The following is a 20,220-nucleotide window of genomic DNA, read 5'->3' as shown; positions in this document are numbered from 1 at the left end:
TGTGTATGTTCTTCCACAAGTTTGTGTAAACAAGGCATTAAAACTCTAGCTGATCAAATTATGGAGGCTGAAGCCAAACAGTATGGAGGCTACACAACAGTAAAAGATGCTTATAGGTCTTTACCATAAGCAGCTGTGGGACACTGATTGCTGCATGATTCACCTTGTACCTGCCTACACACAGACTTAAAACCATGAAATCAACAATTAAATCAATGAGGACTTGGTCTGATGAGGCAAAGCTGAAGCTCTAGACTTGCCTTGATTGCACTGATTGGAATGTTTTTGAAGATACCTCTGCAGACCTAGACGAGCTCACAGATACTGTAACATCATATGTCAGTTACTGCAAAGACTTATGTGTACCAACAAGGAACCTGAAAATATATAGTAACAATAACCTTGCTTCACAGCTAGACTTAAGCAGCTATGTCATTCCAAAGAGGAAGCCTACAGAAAAGGTGAGAGAATGCTATACAATCAGGCCAGAAAGATATTAACAAGAGAGGTCAGAGCAGCAAAAAGAAGCTACTCTGAAAAGTTAACAACAAATATTCTCAACAAATGAACCAGCAAACATGTGGACAACTCTTAAAAACATCACTGGCTTCCCCAGGCAGAAGGAAATCAACAACTAGCAGATGACCTGAATGTGTTTTACTGCAGGTTTGAAAGGAAATGACAGCCACCTATCTCCACAAGCCCCATCTCAAACACACCAACAACAGCCAAGCCTCCTACAACTGACGCCGACCCATTGGGTTCACAATCTCTGGTGATCACAGAAAATGAAGTTTTTAATTGGATTAAGTGTTGAAGAACCTGAAGAACTTCTTTTTTCTTCTTCTTTAGATTTTTACTTTTTATTTTTTGCCTTCTACAAGATTTAACATTTCTTCTTCTTTTTCTGTTTATGGTTTTTTCTTCCTTTTTTGAGTTTTTACTGTTATTTAACTAATCTATTGGATTAAGGTATACAAGAACCTGAAGAATTTTTTTTCTTATCCTGCTTCTTTTTTTTCCACTATTTTTACATGGAATTACAATTGGTTATTTCATGAGTGGATAAAGGTCTAGAAGAACCTGAAGATTTTGAATCATCTGAAATTAGCAGGAAACTAACAGCGGCTGGTTCTTCAATTCCTACTTCTTCCTCTTCACCATCTGGAGGACAACGCTCAATACAGACAATGTTACAACAAGAAAAAGAACAGGAAAAGGTAACACTGCAGATGATAATGCAAGGAATTCAAAGCATACAAGCAAAAACAGAGAATACCGAAAAGAGAAAAGAAAAAAACTGATGAAAAGGTGGAGAATATTCAACAAATGGTGATAAAGTATGATGAGAGATTCCAAAAAATTGATGAAGAAGATAAACAAAGAGATAAGAAGATTGGGGATATTGATGGCAGATTAACAGTGGTTGAACAAGATAAAAGTGGGATGCTGGGATGGGAGATGGATAGATCAGAATTTTATCTCAGATTCCAAAACATAGAGGAAGAAAAGGGACAAAACTTAGCTGATATAATGATAGAAATCTTGGCTTTAGCTCTGGAAACAACCAAAGAGAAGATGATGGATGGAATAGATGAGGTTTTCCGAGTCTTCACAAGATATGCAATGAGAAATAGCTTCAATGAGAAAGAGAAGTTCACATCAGATTCACAAAGAAAGCCATTAAAATGCAAATATTGCAGGTGGCAAGAGAGAAAACATTGAAATATAAAGATAAGGAGATTGTGGTCCTGAAACAAGTACCCAGAAGAGTGAGAGAGATGAGAAGAGAATACCGATTCCTGACTAAAATTCTACTTTAAAAAGAGGTGAATTATACATGGCTGATTCCAGAAGGTTTAATGTTCACATGGCAAGAACAGAGACACAGAATTGACTCAATTGAGAAAGCTGAATTATTTCATACTGAATACTTTGGAGGGAAAGAGTAGGAGATAGAAAAAGAAATGTCACTAATTGAATTCCAAGAGGACTGCCAAATTGTGACTGAAAAAGAAGAAAGTGCAGTAGGTGGAAAGGTGGAAGTTAAAAAACAATGTGAAGCAAGATGTACAAGAGCTGCCAAACCTACTTATAAAATATAAGCATGGAAGAGAAAAAACTGATTACAATTAACATAAATGGACTTAACTCAGCTGTTAAAAGAAGGAAAACTTTCCACAAATTAGAGAAATTCAAATTTGATATAATCTGCCTATAAGAAGTACATATTAAAAAGCAACATGAACAACTGTTGATACAGCCAAAGTTAGGGAAAATATTTACTTCTTTGACACAATGCAAGAAAAGAGGAGTGGTTTTATACATTAAAGATATTATCCCAGCGAAATTGATCTATACGGATGACGATGGAAGATTATTAATGGTGGAAATAATGGACAATAATATAAAAACACTCCTGATCACAATCTATGCCCCAAATGACAATCAAGAAGAACTTTATAAAAAATTACATCTGAAAATAATTGAACTGGACTATGCTAATATCGTTATGATGGGAGACTTTAATGGAATTGTAGACAATAAATTGGATTATACAACACAGAAAACAACAAAGAAAAACAGAAAGACCGTCCCTAAATCCTTTTTTAAAATGACAGATGAAATAATTTCAAAAATAAATGCTAAGAAAGAAATGCTAAGACTAAACAATACACCTTCTATTCAAACAGACATTTATCATGGTCCAGAATAGATATGATAAGGATGTCAACAAAATTGTTAGCCAATATTCAAGAAATAAATATTGAAACAAGTATTTTGTTAGATCATAATCCAATGACAATTAAATGGAAAGGACAAAGAAGAAGATCTAGATGGACGTTAAATAATACTATACTAAAAGAAAAAGACTTCATACAGAGGATGGAGAAAGAACTGGCTTTTTTCTTTAAAGAAAATAAAAAAAGAAGACATATCAATGCAGAATGTATGGGATACAATGAAGGCATATGCCAGAGGCTTGATAATAGACTATACAAGGGAAAGAAATACCATGAAAAGACTAGCCTCTAAGATATTAGAGGATGCGTATAAAGGACTTGAAAAAGAGTTACAGAAAATGCCACAGAAAAAGGACATTAAGTTAAAAATGGATATAATTAAACATAAAATGGGATTAATGGAAAAAGAAGAATTAGCACAGAAAATCAGAGGTGCGAAACAGAACTATTTTGAAGATGCAAATAAACCATTATATGGTTAGCATATAAACTGAGAAAGGAGAAAGAATCAAGGAAAATATTGCAATTAATAGATGATCAAGCTCAAGTTTGCCATGGAAGTAAAGAGAAGAAGGAAATTATATGAGACTATTACGGGAAACTATACACACAAGAGAATATTGACTATGAAAGAGTTAAACAGTACTTACAGAATGCTAACATACCCCAGATACCTAAAGAAATTGAAATAAGGTTAGAAAGCAATATAACGTTGATGGAGTTAACTGAAGCACTTAAGAAGCAAAACAATGGAAAGGCACCAGCCCAGATGGACTTCCTGTGGAATTTTACAAAACACTACAAGAATCGTTGAATCTTCCATTGCTAGAAGTTATGAATGAAGTTATGTTAAAGAAGAAGATACCTAAATCATGGTCAGAAGCCTATATTACACTTGTTCCAAAAGAGGAGGCCGACCTATTACAAATCAAGAACTATAGACCTATTTCCCTATTAAACGCACATTATAAAATCTTTGCTTCAATATTGGCAGAAAGACTTAAAAAATACCTAAATAATTTTATTCACCCTGATCAAAATGGATTTCTGCCAAAGAGACAAATTTAAGAGAATATGAGAGTAATCTTGGACACTTTGGAATACTACTAGGCATACCCTGAAAAACAAATGGCTTTGATATTCTTAGATGCACAGAAGGCATTTGACAATGTGAATTGGCGATTTATGTTATTACAGCTGAAACAGATGGGTTTTGGTAAAAAATTCATCCAAGCAATAGAAGCTATATATCATAAGCAAACGGCAAAGGTAATGATAGAGGGAAAACTGACAGACTCTATTGATATAAGAAAAGGAACAAGACAAGGGTGCCCACTGTCAGCTTTGTTGTTTGTGTTAACCTTGGAAGTGCTAAACAGAAATATTGGAGAAGAAAAGGACATAAAAGGGATGAAAATTAAAAAGGAAGAATTTAAATTTGAAGCATTTGCAGATGATCTGGTTTTCGTTTTAGAAGACCCACTAGAAACAGCATTAAAATTGATAGAAAAGATAGAGGTATATGGGAAGGTGGCTGGTTTGAAAATAAATAAAGACAAAACAAAGATTTTGACAAAGAATATGTTATCAAGACAAAAGGAAGAACTGGCGGATGTATTAAAAATCCAGGTCACAAATAAGATCAAGTACTTGGGGATACATTTGACAGCAAGATGTAGTACACTAAAAGAGAATAACTATATTAAACTTAAGCTGCAGATAGTGCTAGATTTGGCGAAATGGGAAAATTTACAACTGTCATTAACAATCAAGATGAATATATTACCCAGAATTTTATATTTGTTCCAAACAATTCCAATTAGGCTTGGAAAATATTATTTTGAAGATTTAAATAAAATTGTGTTGAAATATATATGGCAAGGTAAGAAAGCGAGAATAAAACTAAAACTTTTGCAAGATGCTAGAATAAGAGGAGGATTTGGTTTGCCTAATTGGGAGTTGTACTACCAAGCTACAAATTTGATGTGGGTTAAGGAATGGATAACATTAAGAAATGCTAGATTGTTGACATTAGAAGGACAAGATCTGTTGTTGGGGTGGCATGCTTTTTGATGGTATAAAGGAACTAAAACACAGGGTACTTTAGAAGACATTATATGCGGGAGTCTCTGTGGTTAAATTGGGAGAAGACTAAAAGACAATGTTATTTGAAAATTCCAGTCTGGCTATCGACTATTGAAGCATTTTCTTATCCTATAATATACAAAAAGGAACAAACAAATATAGTGAAATATTGAATGAAAAGGGTGAACTTAAATCTATGCAAAAACTAGGGGAACAAGGTATAAAGATTAATTGGTTTTCATATGCGCAAATACATTCAAGGTATGACAAAGATTCTAAAACAGAAGGTTTCTATGATAAACTGACTGATTTAGATAAGATTTTGACAGGTACTGATGAAAAGGTGATTAAAAAATTGTATGAATATCTATCTGAGAAAATACCAACATAGGAGGAAGCTATTAAGAAAATATTGGAATGTGCTGAAATGAGTAGATTGACATTTGAAACCAGAGAACAAGATGATAAACAATTTAATAAAATTTGGGATCTATTCTATCAATGGTTAGACAATAAAACATGATAATGAAATATGCAGATTTTTAGAACATAATGAATATATAAAGATGTATTTTTTATTATATCTACAAAATGATTATAGGATAGATTTGAGATGATAATATGAACTGTCATAATACAAATTAAGTAAAATATGGATTATCTTGTAAAACATGAATGAATAATAGTATAATCAAATGATTGATTAACAATGATATTAACGTATTTAGGAATATTTGATTAACAATATGATTAACATATACAATGTAATTGTAATTGAAGACTAAGAAGTGGAAGCACAAAACAGTTTGTAAACCAACCAACACACTGTATGCACATATATGGAAGATGGTTTGATGTTTTTATGTTGTGTTTGTTTATGTTTGTTTTAAAAACAATAACACTTTTTAAAAAGGAAAAAAAACAGACCCAGAAAACTATAGACCAATCAGCCTAGCATCAATACCCGGGAAGATACTGGAAAAGATAATTAAAAAAACAGATCTGCCAACATCTAGAAACAAGTAAAGTAATAACGAGCAGTGAGGATGGGTTTGTTAAAAACAGATCATTCCAAACCAATCTTATTTCATTCTTCAACCCAGTGACTAAATAAGTGGACCAGCAAAATACTGTGGACATAATACATTTAGAACTAAGCAAAGCATTTGACAAAGTAGACCACAACCTACTTCTTAGTAAGCTCAAGAAAAGTAGAATAGATAGCACCACCACTAGATGGACTCACAACTGGCTGGCAAACCGCACTCAATGAGTAGTCCTTAATGGGTCTAAGTCTACATGGAGGGAAGTAAGTAGTGGGGTGCCACAAGATTCCGTCTTAGGCCCAGTACTCTTCAATATCTTCATTAATGACTTAGATGAGGGAATAGAAGGGGAACTTACCCAATTTGCAGATGATACTAAGCTGGCAGGAATAGGTAACCCCCAAGAAGATAGGCTCAAGATCCAGATGGATCTTGACAGACTAGAACACTGAGCTGTATCTAACAAAATGAAATTCAATGTAGAGAAAAGTAAAGTCCTACATTTAGGCAAGAAAAACAAAAAATACACATATAGACTGGGCGAAACCAGGTTCAATAGCAGTAACTGTGAGAGGGATTTTGGAATCCTAGTGGGCAATCAGCTAAATATGACCAAGCAGTGTGCACCAGCAGCCAAAAAAGCTAATGCAATCCTAAGTTGTATTAACAGAGGGATACAATTGAGATCAAGTGAGGTATTAATACCACTCTATAAAGCCTTAGTAAGACCACACATAGAGTATTGCATCCAGTTTTGTTCACCACATTATAAAAAAGGTGTTGAGACTCTAGAAAAATTACAGAGAAGATCAACCAGGATGATTAGGGGACTGGAGGCTGAAACATACAATGAACAGTTGCAGAAAATGGGCTTGGCTAGTCTAGTAAAGAGAAGGACCTGGGGAGACATGATAGAGGTCTTCCAATATTTGTGGGGCTGCCACAGAGAGGAAGGGGTCAATCTATTTTCTAAAGCACCTGTAGGTCAGACAAGGAATCATGGATGGAAACTGAACAAGGAGAGATTTAACCTGGAAATAAGGAGAAACTTTCTGACAGTGAGAACAATCAACCAATGGAACAGCTTGCCCTCGGAAGTTGTAGGAGCACCATCACTTGAGACTTTCAAGAAGAGATTGGACTGCCATTTGGGCAGGGGGTTTAAACTAGATGACCTACAAGGTCCCTTCCAACTCTGATTATCTGTTATCTGTTATGATTCCTGATTCTTGATGAATGTTTTTTTCCTGTCTCTTGATGAATGTATATTGAGAGTATTTGCACGGACAAATTCCTTGTGTGTCCAATCACACTTGGCCAATAAAGAATTCTATTCTATTCTATTCTATTCTATTCTATTCTATTCTATTCTATTCTATTCTAGAGTTGTAATTGCAGGAAGGTCATTATCTTGATGGCAAACCTCAGATAATGAAGGTTCCAAAAACAAATACAACTCAGACAAACAAATCACTAATGCAAAGAAGGATTAGAGAGAGGAAGTAAACATATCTTAGACTTTAACTAGAGATAATTAATTGTGTTAATTACTATGCTAAACAGTAACGAAAGCTGAGCAGAAACTAAAGTTAACCAATGTTAGAGGATTACTAAAAATGTGTATAAATGTAAGACTAGACTCCAATAAAGATCATCATGATTCATTTGATCATGATCAAACACCTCGACTGCCTCGTCATTACAACAAGTGGCGCCCAAACAGGGACCCTCTTACTTCATCCGGCAAGGATTTGGTGCACCTTCAACCCATTGTGGTTTCTCAACCTTTTGGTTTCTGTAAGTATGGGGTCTTCGCTTTCTGAGGAACAAAGGAAGCATGTAGATGAATTAGGCTATTTGTTGAAGAAAAATAATACTCAGGTACCAGAGAAAAATCTCTTAAGTCTGGTCCAGGAGATTGCAACTCAGTGTTTATGGTATCCAGAAGAGGGGTCTTTAAAATTAACTGATTGGGAACGTATAGGGAATACATTGCATTCTGAACCTAGAGCAGAAATAGAAGTTTTGCAGGTGTGGCATTTATGTAGATTGAAAAATTTGGTCAGAATGAACTTTCTCTTTTAACACCTCCACCTTCACGTTATACTAATGTTGTCATTTATCCTCCTTCACCTGAATATATGTCTTCAATTCTCTTAGCTGTTGCAGATACAGGGCAAAAGCCTCCTGACTCTATTGTTCAGTCTTCTTTTCAGAAAATGGTTGAGAACTGTAAAAAAGATGCCTCTGTCTCAGGAACAGAATTACTGTCTGTTTGTCCAGTACAATATCATCCTGGTCAGGGGCCACAGCTTGGACTGCAAGTTGCAGAATGGGAGGGTCTGCCTTATCAGATCTTAGGAGAGTTAAAAAAAGGTAGGTACAGACTATGGGATTAGTGGAAATTTTACAAGAGGACTTGTAGAAGGAATAAAAAATGGTTATACAATGATTCCTGAAGATGGGAAGCAAATATTACCTGACCCCTCCAGCAGTCTCTCTCACTCCTCCCTAGCCACAGCTGGTAGCACTGGGATTGATCTAATCATTCAAGAGGTAATTGAGTTTAAAATTCCTTTGGAAGTTAAAATAGTTTCATCTCAGTTTAAAGGACCTCTTCTTTCAGGATTAGTTGGCTTAATTTTGCCTCGTTCTTCTGCACACAAAAAGGGCTGTTTTGTTGTGCCTGGTGTAATAGATTCAGATTACACTGGTATCTTCATGATTCAGATTTGGGTGAATCTTCCTCCAGTTCTTCCTTGTAATTCTTCTGTTGTTCAATTGTTTCTTCTTCTATATGAAAATCCATCTCCTGGTATAGGTAATCGTGTGGATGCAGGATTTAGATCAACTTCTTTATCTGTAGGCTTACTTCATCAGCTGAACTCCTCTCTCTTTCTTAAATAAACAACCATTTCAAGGGTTATTGGATACTGGAGCAGATGTTACTGTCATCTCCTCTTTACAATGGCCAGTACAGTGGCAAAAAACAACAGTTTCTTCATTGTGGGGAATAGGAGGTTCTACAGGTGCTTGGCAGAGTGTTCAAGAAATTAATGTTACAACATCTGCTGGTAAGTCCTTTTTCCTACAACCATACATTCTAGATATAAATACTAATATTTGGGTCCATGATATCCTTTCTCTTCTTAATGTTCATTTGATTCTTGATGATGGCTCTTCTTCTTAAATGGCTCTGTTGTATGCTGGTTTGGGTCGAACAATGGACATTATCAAGGGAAAAAATTGCTGCTTTACAACAATTGGTTCAAGAACAATTGGCTGCTAGTCATATAGAACTGTCTACTAGCCTTGGAATACTCCTGTTTTTGTTATGAAAAAGAAAAATGGGAAATGGCATTTCCTTCATGATTTAAAAGAAGTTTTTAATAATAGCATGCCTACAAAATGATATCATTGGTGCATGTTGCCTCAGGGAATGCTTAATTCCCCTACACTTTGTCAATATTTCATGGATAATACTCTTCAACCCTTTAGGAATAAATTTCCTTCCTATTTAGTCTATCATTATATGGATGATATATTGATAGCAGCCCCAGATTTTGATGAATCTAAATTGTTAAAAGAGTTAATGGATATTGTGGCACAACAGGGATTATATATAGCCTCAGACAAAATTCAAAAGGTAGAACCTTATACCTACTTAGGACATAGAATGTTGCATAATTGCTCCATTCCAATTCTTCCTGAATTACAAGTACAGAAATCATATACCTTAGTACAATGGCAAAAATTACTTGGCATTATTAATTGGGCGCACATTCTTCTACATTACAACTGGTGATATGTTGCCCTTATTTCAGTCTTTGAAGGGAGCACAAGCACCAGGAGATCTAGTTGTATTAACTGATCTTCAAAGAACATGCCTTCAAGAAATATTAAATAAGTTTAAGCATCGATATGTGGACAGGATAACATCCTTAACAATAGGACTTTGTTTAGCTATTCTTCCTACTGCACCCTTACCCACAGGATGTCTTTATTCTAATGCCTCTCCACAAGCAGTCAACATTCATGAATGGATTAATTTGTCTGCTACTCCACCTAGAAACATTTATCCTTATCAATCATTAGCATTAGAGGATTTGATTATTAAAGGTCGTAAACGAGCCTTACATCTTACAGGACAGGATCTCATTAGCATAGCTTTCACTCATACAAAAGTTGAACATGAACATTTGATGATGATTTCAGAATCATATCAGATAGCCTTTTCTCAATATGTGGAAAACTTGTTGTATTCTTTACCCAAGGATCCTAGAATAGTGGTTACTACTACTTTAAATCTGGCCTTTTCTTCTATTTTTGTGCAAAATCCTATTTCTAAAGCTCTTACAGTTTTTACTGATGGCTCACCTACAAGGGGTGTGGTTGTCTGGCAGATTCAACAACAATGGTATTCTAAATTTACTGTCACGCAGACTTCAGCTCAACGTGCTGAGCTGGCTGCTGTGATTTTGGCTTTACAATTGTTCAATGACTAACCTATTAACTTGATTGTTGATACTCAATATGTGTATTTAGCTATGCAATCTCTTCTTTTTTTCTTATTGTGCTCTCTCTTTGGATAAGAATTTGTTATCCTTGTTTTTATCTTTAAAGAATAGTTTGGAAACTCGCTTGTATTCCTTGTATGTAGAACACATTCGAAGTCATACTCCCTTTACTAATGCCTTGACTGAAGGAAATCAGAAGGCAGACAAATCCTTAAAGGATGTTGCATCTTTGTTTGTTGATCCTGTTGATAGCCATTCCTATTTTCATCAAAATGCCAAATTGCTTGCAAAGCAATTTAAAATTTCATTATCTCAAGTCCGTGCTTGTCCAGCTTGTCAGCAACTGGCAGTTCCCTTTCCAGTAGGTGTCAATCCATGAGGAACCCAAGCTAATCAAATTTGGCAAATGGATGTAACTCAATTTTCAACCTTTAAGCCATACTGTATCTTCACACGTCTATAGACACTCATTCACATTTCCTTTGGGTTACTGTTTCAAAACATGAACGTACTTCAGATGTTATTTCTCATTGCCTATCCTCTTTTGCTGTAATGGGTCAGCCTTCTTAGTTCAAAACTGATAATGGCCCAGCTTATATTAGTAAGGAATTTCAAACCTTTTGTCAGAAATGGAATATTACTTTGGTGCACAGAATTCCTTATAACTCTCAGGGTCAAGCTATAGTTGAGCGAACTCATTGTACTTTTAAGGCATTGCTTCAGAAACAATTAGAAACTGAGTCTGGCCCTTACCATCTGCGAAAGATTCAAAATCTCATTGCTGTAGCATTATATACTTGGAATTATTTAACCTTTTTAGATTCTCTTGCAGACTCACCTGTTCATTTGCATTTTCAAACTACTGAATCTTTAGCAAGGCCTTTGGTAAAGTATCGCCAAGCTCCAGATCCAACCTAGAAAGGCCCTACATCGCTGATCACCTGGGGTTGTGGTTATGCTGCCATGGAAGATCCTTCTACTGGACAAGCAGTGTGGGTTCCAGCACGCTGTGTTCGTCCATATCATGGCATGGCATCAGGGCCTTCACAACCCGATTCCAGGTTTCAATCTTCATCTGAACACAGAAGTCTGGCTTCCAAGGTTGAAGCGCCCGCAACCCATCACTTGGGGCCAGGTTAAATCTACTACATATCAAGCTCAACAACAACTGCAACAGGCCTCATTACCTCAGACTCCTGAAAATCTTGTTGCTGCTGTTTTTGCTATTATTACTGCTAATTCTATTACAATTTTACTTTGTATTTTCTTGTTTATGGTTAATGGTGTTTCTGCTCAAAATGACACTTCTGTAGTTTGTCTTAACCCTAATTTGTGGGTTTGTCATGCACAATATATGTTTATGACCCATGGCAAAATATTACTTTATACTATGAGCCCCCAATGGCATTTGGTCAAATTTCTTTTACTCCTAACTTGGTCATGTCTTATACATTTATTGTCTCACAACTACAATCTATTTCACACTCCTGGCTATTTTCTAAACCCCCTATGCAATTGATTTCTATCCGTTGGTGTTACTTGAAAGTTAATCAATTTACAAGGGGTCTGTTTTTCTGTTGTCATGCTAAACACATTTGGCTTCATAATTGTTCTGATTATGATGCTGCTCAGCACAGATTAAAAAAACTAGGGAATTATAGTTATTGTTCTAACTACTATTGGTTGTCAGGTACCTTTAATTCTTCTTTGTATGGACTTAATATAGCTCCTGATATGTATCCTGACAATTTTCCTATTTTTAATGTGATTCTTTTTTTTTGATAAATATGCCACTAATGTTCATCCTCAGAATTTTCCATTCTTTGAATAAAACTATTGAGGATGAGCTTGCCAATTTACAATCATACATTGAAAATAATATCCATGCTCAGTACTCACCTTTTGAGTTGCTAACCAATTGGCTCCCTGATTGGTCTTGGCTCAGACAGTTTTTCTTTTATGCTATAATTATTATTATTGTACTAATTATAACCTGTTGTTTTATTCAATGTATTCCAAATTTGTTTGCATTGTTTCGTTCTACTTCCCCTCCTCTAACTCCTTTACAGTTGCGATACATTCATAAATCTTTGAATCCTCCATTTAAAATAAAAAACGAGGATATGTAGAGTTGTAATTGCAGGAAAGTCATTATCTTGATGGCAAACCTCAGATAATGAAGGTTCCCAAAACAAATACAACTTAGACAAACAAAATCACTAATGCAAAGAAGGATTAGAGAGAGGAAGTAAACATATCTTAGACTTTAACTAGAGATAATTAATTGTGCTAATTACTATGCTAAACAGTAACGAAAGCTGAGCAGAAACTAAAGTTAACCAATGTTAGAGGATTACTAAAAATGTGTATAAATGTAAGACTAGACTCCAATAAAGATCATCATGATTCATTTGATCATGATCAAACACCTCGACTGCCTCGTCATTACAACATTCTATTTCATTTTACTACATTTTCCTTTTACGTTAGTTTACTTTATTTTCATTTCATTTTATTATTTTATTTTTACTGTATATCAAATATACAGTATACTATACTATTTCTATAAATAATTCAATGTGGTAAATGTATCCAGCACATAACTTACTCCAGTGGTAGGATTCATGTTTTACTACTGTTAAGCCTGAATTCCCCAACGAGTGTTAAGGAAAACAAACTAAACAGAATGTGCAGCGTAGTCAGATAGGCAGACAGGTAAATGTGTGAGATAAGTTTGTATTTTAGTTAACACGCAGTAAAATACAGATACGCTTGTGCTATCAAAAATATAGTTTATTCCATTAGGAATTATAGCATAGTCAAAATAAACAGTCCATTAGTCATGTATCATTTCAGTCAGTCCAGTCGTGGATACTCAATTTGCAAAGTCCGTGTTGAATAGCCAATGTCAGTTCACTTACAATAAATCAGTCCGTATTTTCTCTTCTCTCCGTTGAGAAATAAACACTCTTTTCTCTCCTCTGTTCCAGTAAGGAAAAACGCAGTCATCAATCCATCCAGTAATTAGGGATCATTAAGCAAGAGAGAGAGAGCTGCAATTGACTTGCTTCTTTTATGGTGCTTTTACAACCACACCCTTAATTACATTCTTGTAGTTAAAGTTACACACACTTTAACCAACAAACCATGATAACTTATTTATTATTTTTACCCAAACCAGTTAGGGTAAACAATGTTATCCCTAACAACTACCAGTTGATTACAAAGAAAATTTGATCCTGTCAACCCTTCTACCATCCTATAAGACCCAATCTCTTCGTAGCTCAACCATCCTGCCAGAACTAATGAAGTGAATGAGAATGAGAAGTGAAATTTCTTCTTCCTCATGGAAAAAAAAGTCCAGTTGCCTTTTAAAAAAGAATCTTTGAGGCTACCATGACTCCTTTGCCACAGAAACTGTAGCACCAGAATTTCCAGCTGTGCCAGGGATATGGTCAAGATTCCAACTAATGAACTCAAGCAAATCAAATATCCAAGGCTGGAATCTTCCTCAAACAGCTTATTTATTGGATACATCATATCAGCACACTTAAATGGAAGACCAACTCTAAATATTTCCAAGGATTTCAGTATAATCAAAACAGCAAATAATTCCCTCCCCAAGTGTTACTGGTCACATTATCCAATTAAATTAATTGGTGGGCTCTTTAGGCACTACCATCCTTTTTCATCTGATATTTGTGAAGATGACCTGGGTTCTCAAGAGAAGGATCAGTGTTTTGTCTGGCAATGCATTCCAACCTCTCCCCCTCCCAAATACACCTGAATAGCCTGTGGTAACTGAGAAATGAGAAATGGTTCCTGCCAGGTTCAGTTTGAAGTTGACAGATATTGGTTGCATCAAATTCTGCATCTTTAATGTTATTTGGAGGGTTGTGGAAGGGAACAGATTGCATAAATTGTGTAGTGTAGCATCGACTGTGACATGGTCAGCTGCTGCTTCTGCTTTTTTGATCAGATGTCATTCTGGTGTTTTCCATTGCTCCCCCAGTAAAGAATTGTAGGAGTGGAGATTAATGTCAGACAGAAAAAAACAGGCACACACATCAAGGGTTCAAATAATTTAATTTATTGCTTAAAGTCCATGCAAAGGAATATACTCAAATAATGGTGATCCTTTTCTAAATTGCTGTTAAACTTACAAGAATCACAAACTCAATAAATTTTACATTTGAAAAAAAATTAACAAATCCAAAGTTCATATACTATCATTCTGTGTTAAAAAATTTTTTTAAATGCAAACCAGCTTTTTATTACATTTATGTAATGCTTTAGGAATTCAAACTATAAAAACCATGAAATGTCTCTGCAAACATTAGACTACACTTGACCCAATATCTGAAATATCCTAAGACAATAAGAAAACTAGATGACCAAAAATAGTTCAGTCAAATGAATGTTTAATAATTGATATTACATAAGCACAAGCTAGATTAATAAGGTGAGAATTTATATAACTTGTGAGTAATGGTAAAAAAGAGGATAGCACAAAGGATTGTAACCAACTGACACACTGTATGTATATAATTGAAAGAGGGTTTTATGTTTTTATGTTTTGTTTGCATGTTTGTTGTAAAAATAAAAAAAAAATGGTTTAAAAACATAGAAAGCTAGATGACCGAAATCAAATGTGTTGAAAAGGAGAAAACATTAGGTTAAAGAATTTTAAGAAATGATGAAAATTTAGATTATCACAGTTGGAAGGGACCCTGTAGGTCATCTACTCCAACCCTCCACCTAAGCAGGAGACCCTAAACCATTTCTGACATTTACTTTACTGAAAGGAAAGAATCATGAGCACTGATTTTGAAATGTGCAATCATAGTAAATCTTAATAATCATGAACTTCTTACACAAACCTTTCTTTGACAGAAATAAAAACTTATATGTTCCTATCACTGCTATATTTCCTATAGATAATAGTATTTCTAGTCATTTTTCAGCAATTTTTTGAGTCAGAAAAATCACTGGATGCACTAATGTCTCTTTTTGAGTTTCTCCCTCTGGTTGAGGTCAGGCCGGGAAAACAATGATGTGGCATTTTGGCAAAAATATGCATCCCAGTAAAGCAGCACTAGAGGCCAAGATGGAGAAGACCTCCACAGCTACCATGGCTTTTCCTTTGGTGCTCAGATAGGCTGGAAAGAAGGAGATCCACACACTGAAAAAGTCCAACATGCTGAAGGTGATGAACTTGGCTTCATTAAAACTGTCAGGTAATTTACGGGCAAGGAAAGCCACAATAAAACTGGCAACAGCCAAGATACCCATGTAGCCCAAGACACAGTAGAAGAAGAAAGGTGACCCCTCATTGCATTGTAAAATCATTTCTTGGAGCTCTGAGTGCATGTCCAATTCAGGGAATGGTGGAGAGGTTGACAACCAAAGAATATAAATACATACTTGGAAGAGGAACAGGAAACTACAATAGAAAAAGCCAATCTTTTCCCACCCATTTCCTCATCTGAGATCCTGGTTTAGTGGCCATGAAAGCCACAATCGCAGTGATGGTTTTGGCCAGTACACTAGAAATGGCTACAGAGAAAGTGATGCCAAACATTGATTGTCGGAGAATGCAGGTCACTTTTCCAGGTTGGCTGAGGAACAACAAAGAGGAGAGAAAGCAGAGCAGAAGAGAGGCAAGGAGGGTGTAGGTGAGGGACCGGTTGTTGGCTATGACAATAGGAGTGTCCCTGTGCTTAATAAATATTCCAAGAGCCCAAGATGTCAACAAGAAGAAACAAAGAGCTGCTGAGGCTAAGCCAATTCCTACGGTTTCTTCAAAAGTTAGAAAAATTAGCAGTTTCAAGATACATCCATTCTTTTCTTTATTTGGATAATGATCTTCTGAACATTCAAAACAGTCTTCCATATCTGTAAGGAAAACCAAAGATATTTTTCATCTAAGCAATCCATGTTATTGAGGGGGTGCTTGGTGTACTCTGAGCTTGCTTGTTTCCTTGCAGACATTTCATTACCCTAGCTAGATAACATCATCAATTCTAGGAAGGATTGCTGTTTGCTGTCAGTTTATATTCTGGTGTCTTGCCTATCTGTATGGGTGGGGAAAGTCTTAGTGGTCTTTTTGGCTTGGCTCTTTTTTGATGGCTCTTTTCCAGTTTCTTGACTGCCAAAGTATTGTTTACTTGATTGTTGGTCTGTGTACTAATACCACTCTATAAAGCCTTAGTAAGACCACACCTAGAGTATTGCATCCAGTTTTATTCACCACATTACAAAAAGGTCTTGAGACTCTAGAAAAAGTACAGAGAGGAACAACCAGGATGATTAGCAGACTGGAGACTAAAACAGTTGAATGGAGAACAGTTACAGGAACTGGGCTTTGCTAGTCTAGTAAAGAGAAGGACCAGGGGAGACATCTTAACAGTCTTCCAATATTTGCGGGGCTGCCACAGAGAGGAAGGGGTCAAGCTATTTTCTAAAGTGCCTGTAGGCCAGACAAGAATAAGGGATGGAAACAGAGGGACTTCCGGTTTGCAGGGCTTTGGCGGCAGGCAGGAATCTGCAATTGTGCGCGGTTTCTGCCTGGGCTCGCCGCTGGAGTTCCCGAGCCAGCTGGCTTTGGGGCTAAGCCACCCCGTAGAGGTGGTGAAGAGGGGTGAGATCCCAGCAGGGTCGAGGAAAGCCACATCTTTCCTCCTCAGCTGTCTAAACTCCCTTTCCCAAAGGCGGTAAGAGCGGCGGTCAGAAATGGCTGCCTCAAAGAAGCACTCATCCGGAAAAGAAAGTGCAGGAGGAAGTTTAGAAGTGAAAGTTTTGGCTGACCGGGACCAGAAGCAACAACTAAGGCATCCTGGAATTTAAATTTTATAAAGATACATCACTCCCAAAGAAGACTCGGAAGAAGCGAATGAAAGTGAAAAGGGCAAGGTTTTTTCTCCACTCTCCTTCCTTACGTTGACAGCAAAGTGAGATGAATGAGAAATCAGAAAAATCCGCTTTGGCACCAATAGGTAATTAAACTGGAAATATAATTAAATGCCAAGGGGACAATAAAGATTTCTGAATACTAAAAAAATTTTTTTGCTATAAGTGGGAAGGGAGAGGAAAAGAATAAGGGCAGGATTTGGAAGGAGGAGTCTGCCTGGAATTCAAAAGAATCTAAAGTTAAAGACTTCTAAGACTTCTAAAAGAATCTAAAGTTAAAGACTTCTAAAGGATACATTTTAACTGGAACTTTGCAACTAAATAGTAACCCCAGGAAGAGAAAGTGAAAAAAGAAGAAAGTGTTAAAAGAAACAGCTTGTGTGTATTTGGATTGCTTGGTGACTTTGGGACTTCTAGAAATTATATTCGAATGACTGAAAACAATTTGGTGGTTGTTTAAAAAAATTCTACAATGGCATCACTTGTGGATGAACTGAAAATGGAATTTCAAAAATATAAAGAAGAGGAACAAGAAGGGAAGGGCTCTTTTGGCTCCATTTTTCAATTCTTAGAAATGGCGATCTGTACTTACGAAAATTACAAGAAAAGACTGCACAATGGGAAGATTGGGACAAAAAAGAAGCCATCTTTAATGAACAAGTAACTTTATCTGGGGAAGAAAGGGGAAAGGGGGAAAGAGAATGGAGAATTTAAAACCTAAAAAAACAGCCAAAAGGGGAATAATAATGTGAAAAGTCGATATAATGTTAGAAAGCAACAGAAAAGGGGAATACAGAAGAGGGAAATGGAGGTGGAGAGACAAGGGGTAAAAAGGGAGAGAGAAGAAGCAAGGGAGGAAGGAAGGGAAGAGAAGTTACAAAGGTTTGGAGCAAGATGTAAAGAAACAGGACTTATTAAGAGATAATGGGTGAAAATTTTACTGAAAAAAGCAATTCTGCAAAGATACATAAGATTGTATTAGATTAGATTAGATTGTATCTTTGTATTAGAAATAATGTTAGAAAATTGGAAACAACGTATGATTAAAAAGTGGGATAAAATAGTCAGTGTAATTCAGTGAAACTTTTGTGAACAAAATAAATGAAATGAAATAAATGAGAGAATTGAATTAGGAAGGAATGGGAACATTTTAATTACTCAATGTTTTATAAAATATAAGTGAACTGGGGGAAGTAACTATGGAAAGTTTATAAGTGTTCCCATAGAAGTATGATACCTATTTGAAAAGTAATGTGTAAAATGTTTAAGATTTAAATGAATATTAATATTAACGATAGAATTAAATTGGTATGGATTGTTGTTTTAATTATATTATATATATTTTTCTTTTTTTAAAATACAGTGTGTACTTTTAGAATGTACCAAGCAGAATCCAAATGAAAGTTATGTATTATATTAAGTGTTATTATTTTAGGGAAAGATATAAAGGCATCATACTCCAATCAGTGATTACAGGAGAAATTTTGTTTAGTGAGAAAAAATAATATACAGCTGAAGCAGGACAGACAAAGAATATAAGTATAATGATCTGAATTGAGATGAAATAAATAAAATAAAATTAAGAAAGTTAAAAGAGGGAGAAACTATATAGAAAATGTAGAATGGTAATAAGATATGGAATGGTATATAAAAATGAGCATGGACTTGAATTTGTGTCTGTACGAAGAGATGTAACCCGGGATCAAGCTGCTTTCAAAAAGATGTTTTATGTTTTTATGTTTTGTTTGTTTATGTTTGTTTTTAAAAATCAATAAAATTTTCAAAAAAAAAAAAGAAAAGAAAAAGAATAAGGGATTGAAACTGAACAAGAAGAGATTTAACCTGGAAATAAGGAGAAACTTTCTGACTGTGAGAACAATCAACCATTGGAACACCTTGCCCTCAGAAGTTGTGGGAGTGCCATCACTTGAGACTTTCAAAAAGAGATTTCTGTCAGAAATGGTGTTGGGTCTCCGCTTGGGTGGGGGTTTGGACTAGATGACCTACAAGGTCCCTTCCAACTCTGATTATCTGTTATCTGGTTCATCTATGCTGATCTGGGTGCTGATTACTGGTGGAGAGCTGCTGGAGTCTTTTTGTTCTCTTTGGAGCTTATTGATTGCCTTATTTGCATAGACTACATATGTTGTTAATGTCTGTATGTCTACTGATGGCTGATTTGACAGAGTGTCAGGCCTCTATAAATTCCCTGGCATTTTTGGACTTGGCCTGGTCTACTATTGTCACATTTTGCCAATTGAAACTATAGTTGCATCTGTCTATATGTTGTGAAATTAAAGAATTTTAAGAATCTTCATGTCTTCTGATCATCACTTGGTGTTCATGGATGTGCTCTGCCGTCTTCTGCCTGTTTGTCCTACATAGTGGTTCTTGCACTTCTTACATTTCTGTTGAGATGACTGGTTTTTCTTCTGGAGTTGCTCGGCCTTTTGATTTCCTTAGGATGTTTTGAAGGGCTTTAGTTGGCTTGTATGATTCCATGCAGTTGTATAGTCTGCTGGTGGTTTTTTGAGATATTCTTGACGTGACAACATAATTCTTTTTAGGGTTTGAGTTGGTTATGCTGTACATGGTTGAGTTATCAGGGAGTTTTTAATAAAATTGTGTCAGTATCCATTTTGTTGGAATGTGTTATATAGATGCTCAATTTCCTTAATCTGCTGTTCGAGTTGCTGCAGTGTTTGGACTCATTTTCATTGGATACCCATACAATTAACAGCAACAACACTCCTTACTGGCATTGATAAGGTTACCTAGTTAAGGAAATAAAACATTTACAAGAAAAGAAACAAGCTCAGAGTACCAAGGACTCCTTATTTCAACCCTGAGCTGCAAATATTCTCATTTCCTGGTATTCAATATTATTGAAAATCACCTTATTAATTTTATGCAACCAAT

General features: G+C 35.6%; 1 protein-coding gene across 1 annotated transcript; it reads left to right on the top strand.

Annotated features, from left to right (window-relative positions):
• The first annotated feature begins 7,969 nt into the window (after nt 1-7,969).
• LOC148129207 (uncharacterized) lies at nt 7,970-9,379 on the top strand. Its single transcript, XM_087947232.1, is given in 4 exon segments — nt 7,970-8,244; nt 8,246-8,766; nt 8,768-8,849; nt 9,374-9,379. Coding segments are annotated over 4 exon segments (837 nt in total). The 5' UTR covers nt 7,970-8,016.
• Nucleotides 9,380-20,220: the final 10,841 nt, after the last annotated feature.

This window comes from Notechis scutatus, chromosome Z, assembly GCF_049901735.1.
Source record: "Notechis scutatus isolate UNSWTSFEM ecotype Mainland chromosome Z, rNotScu1.2, whole genome shotgun sequence".
In the NCBI taxonomy this organism is placed as follows: domain Eukaryota; kingdom Metazoa; phylum Chordata; class Lepidosauria; order Squamata; family Elapidae; genus Notechis; species Notechis scutatus.
This window is presented reverse-complemented; position numbering and strand designations above follow the sequence as displayed.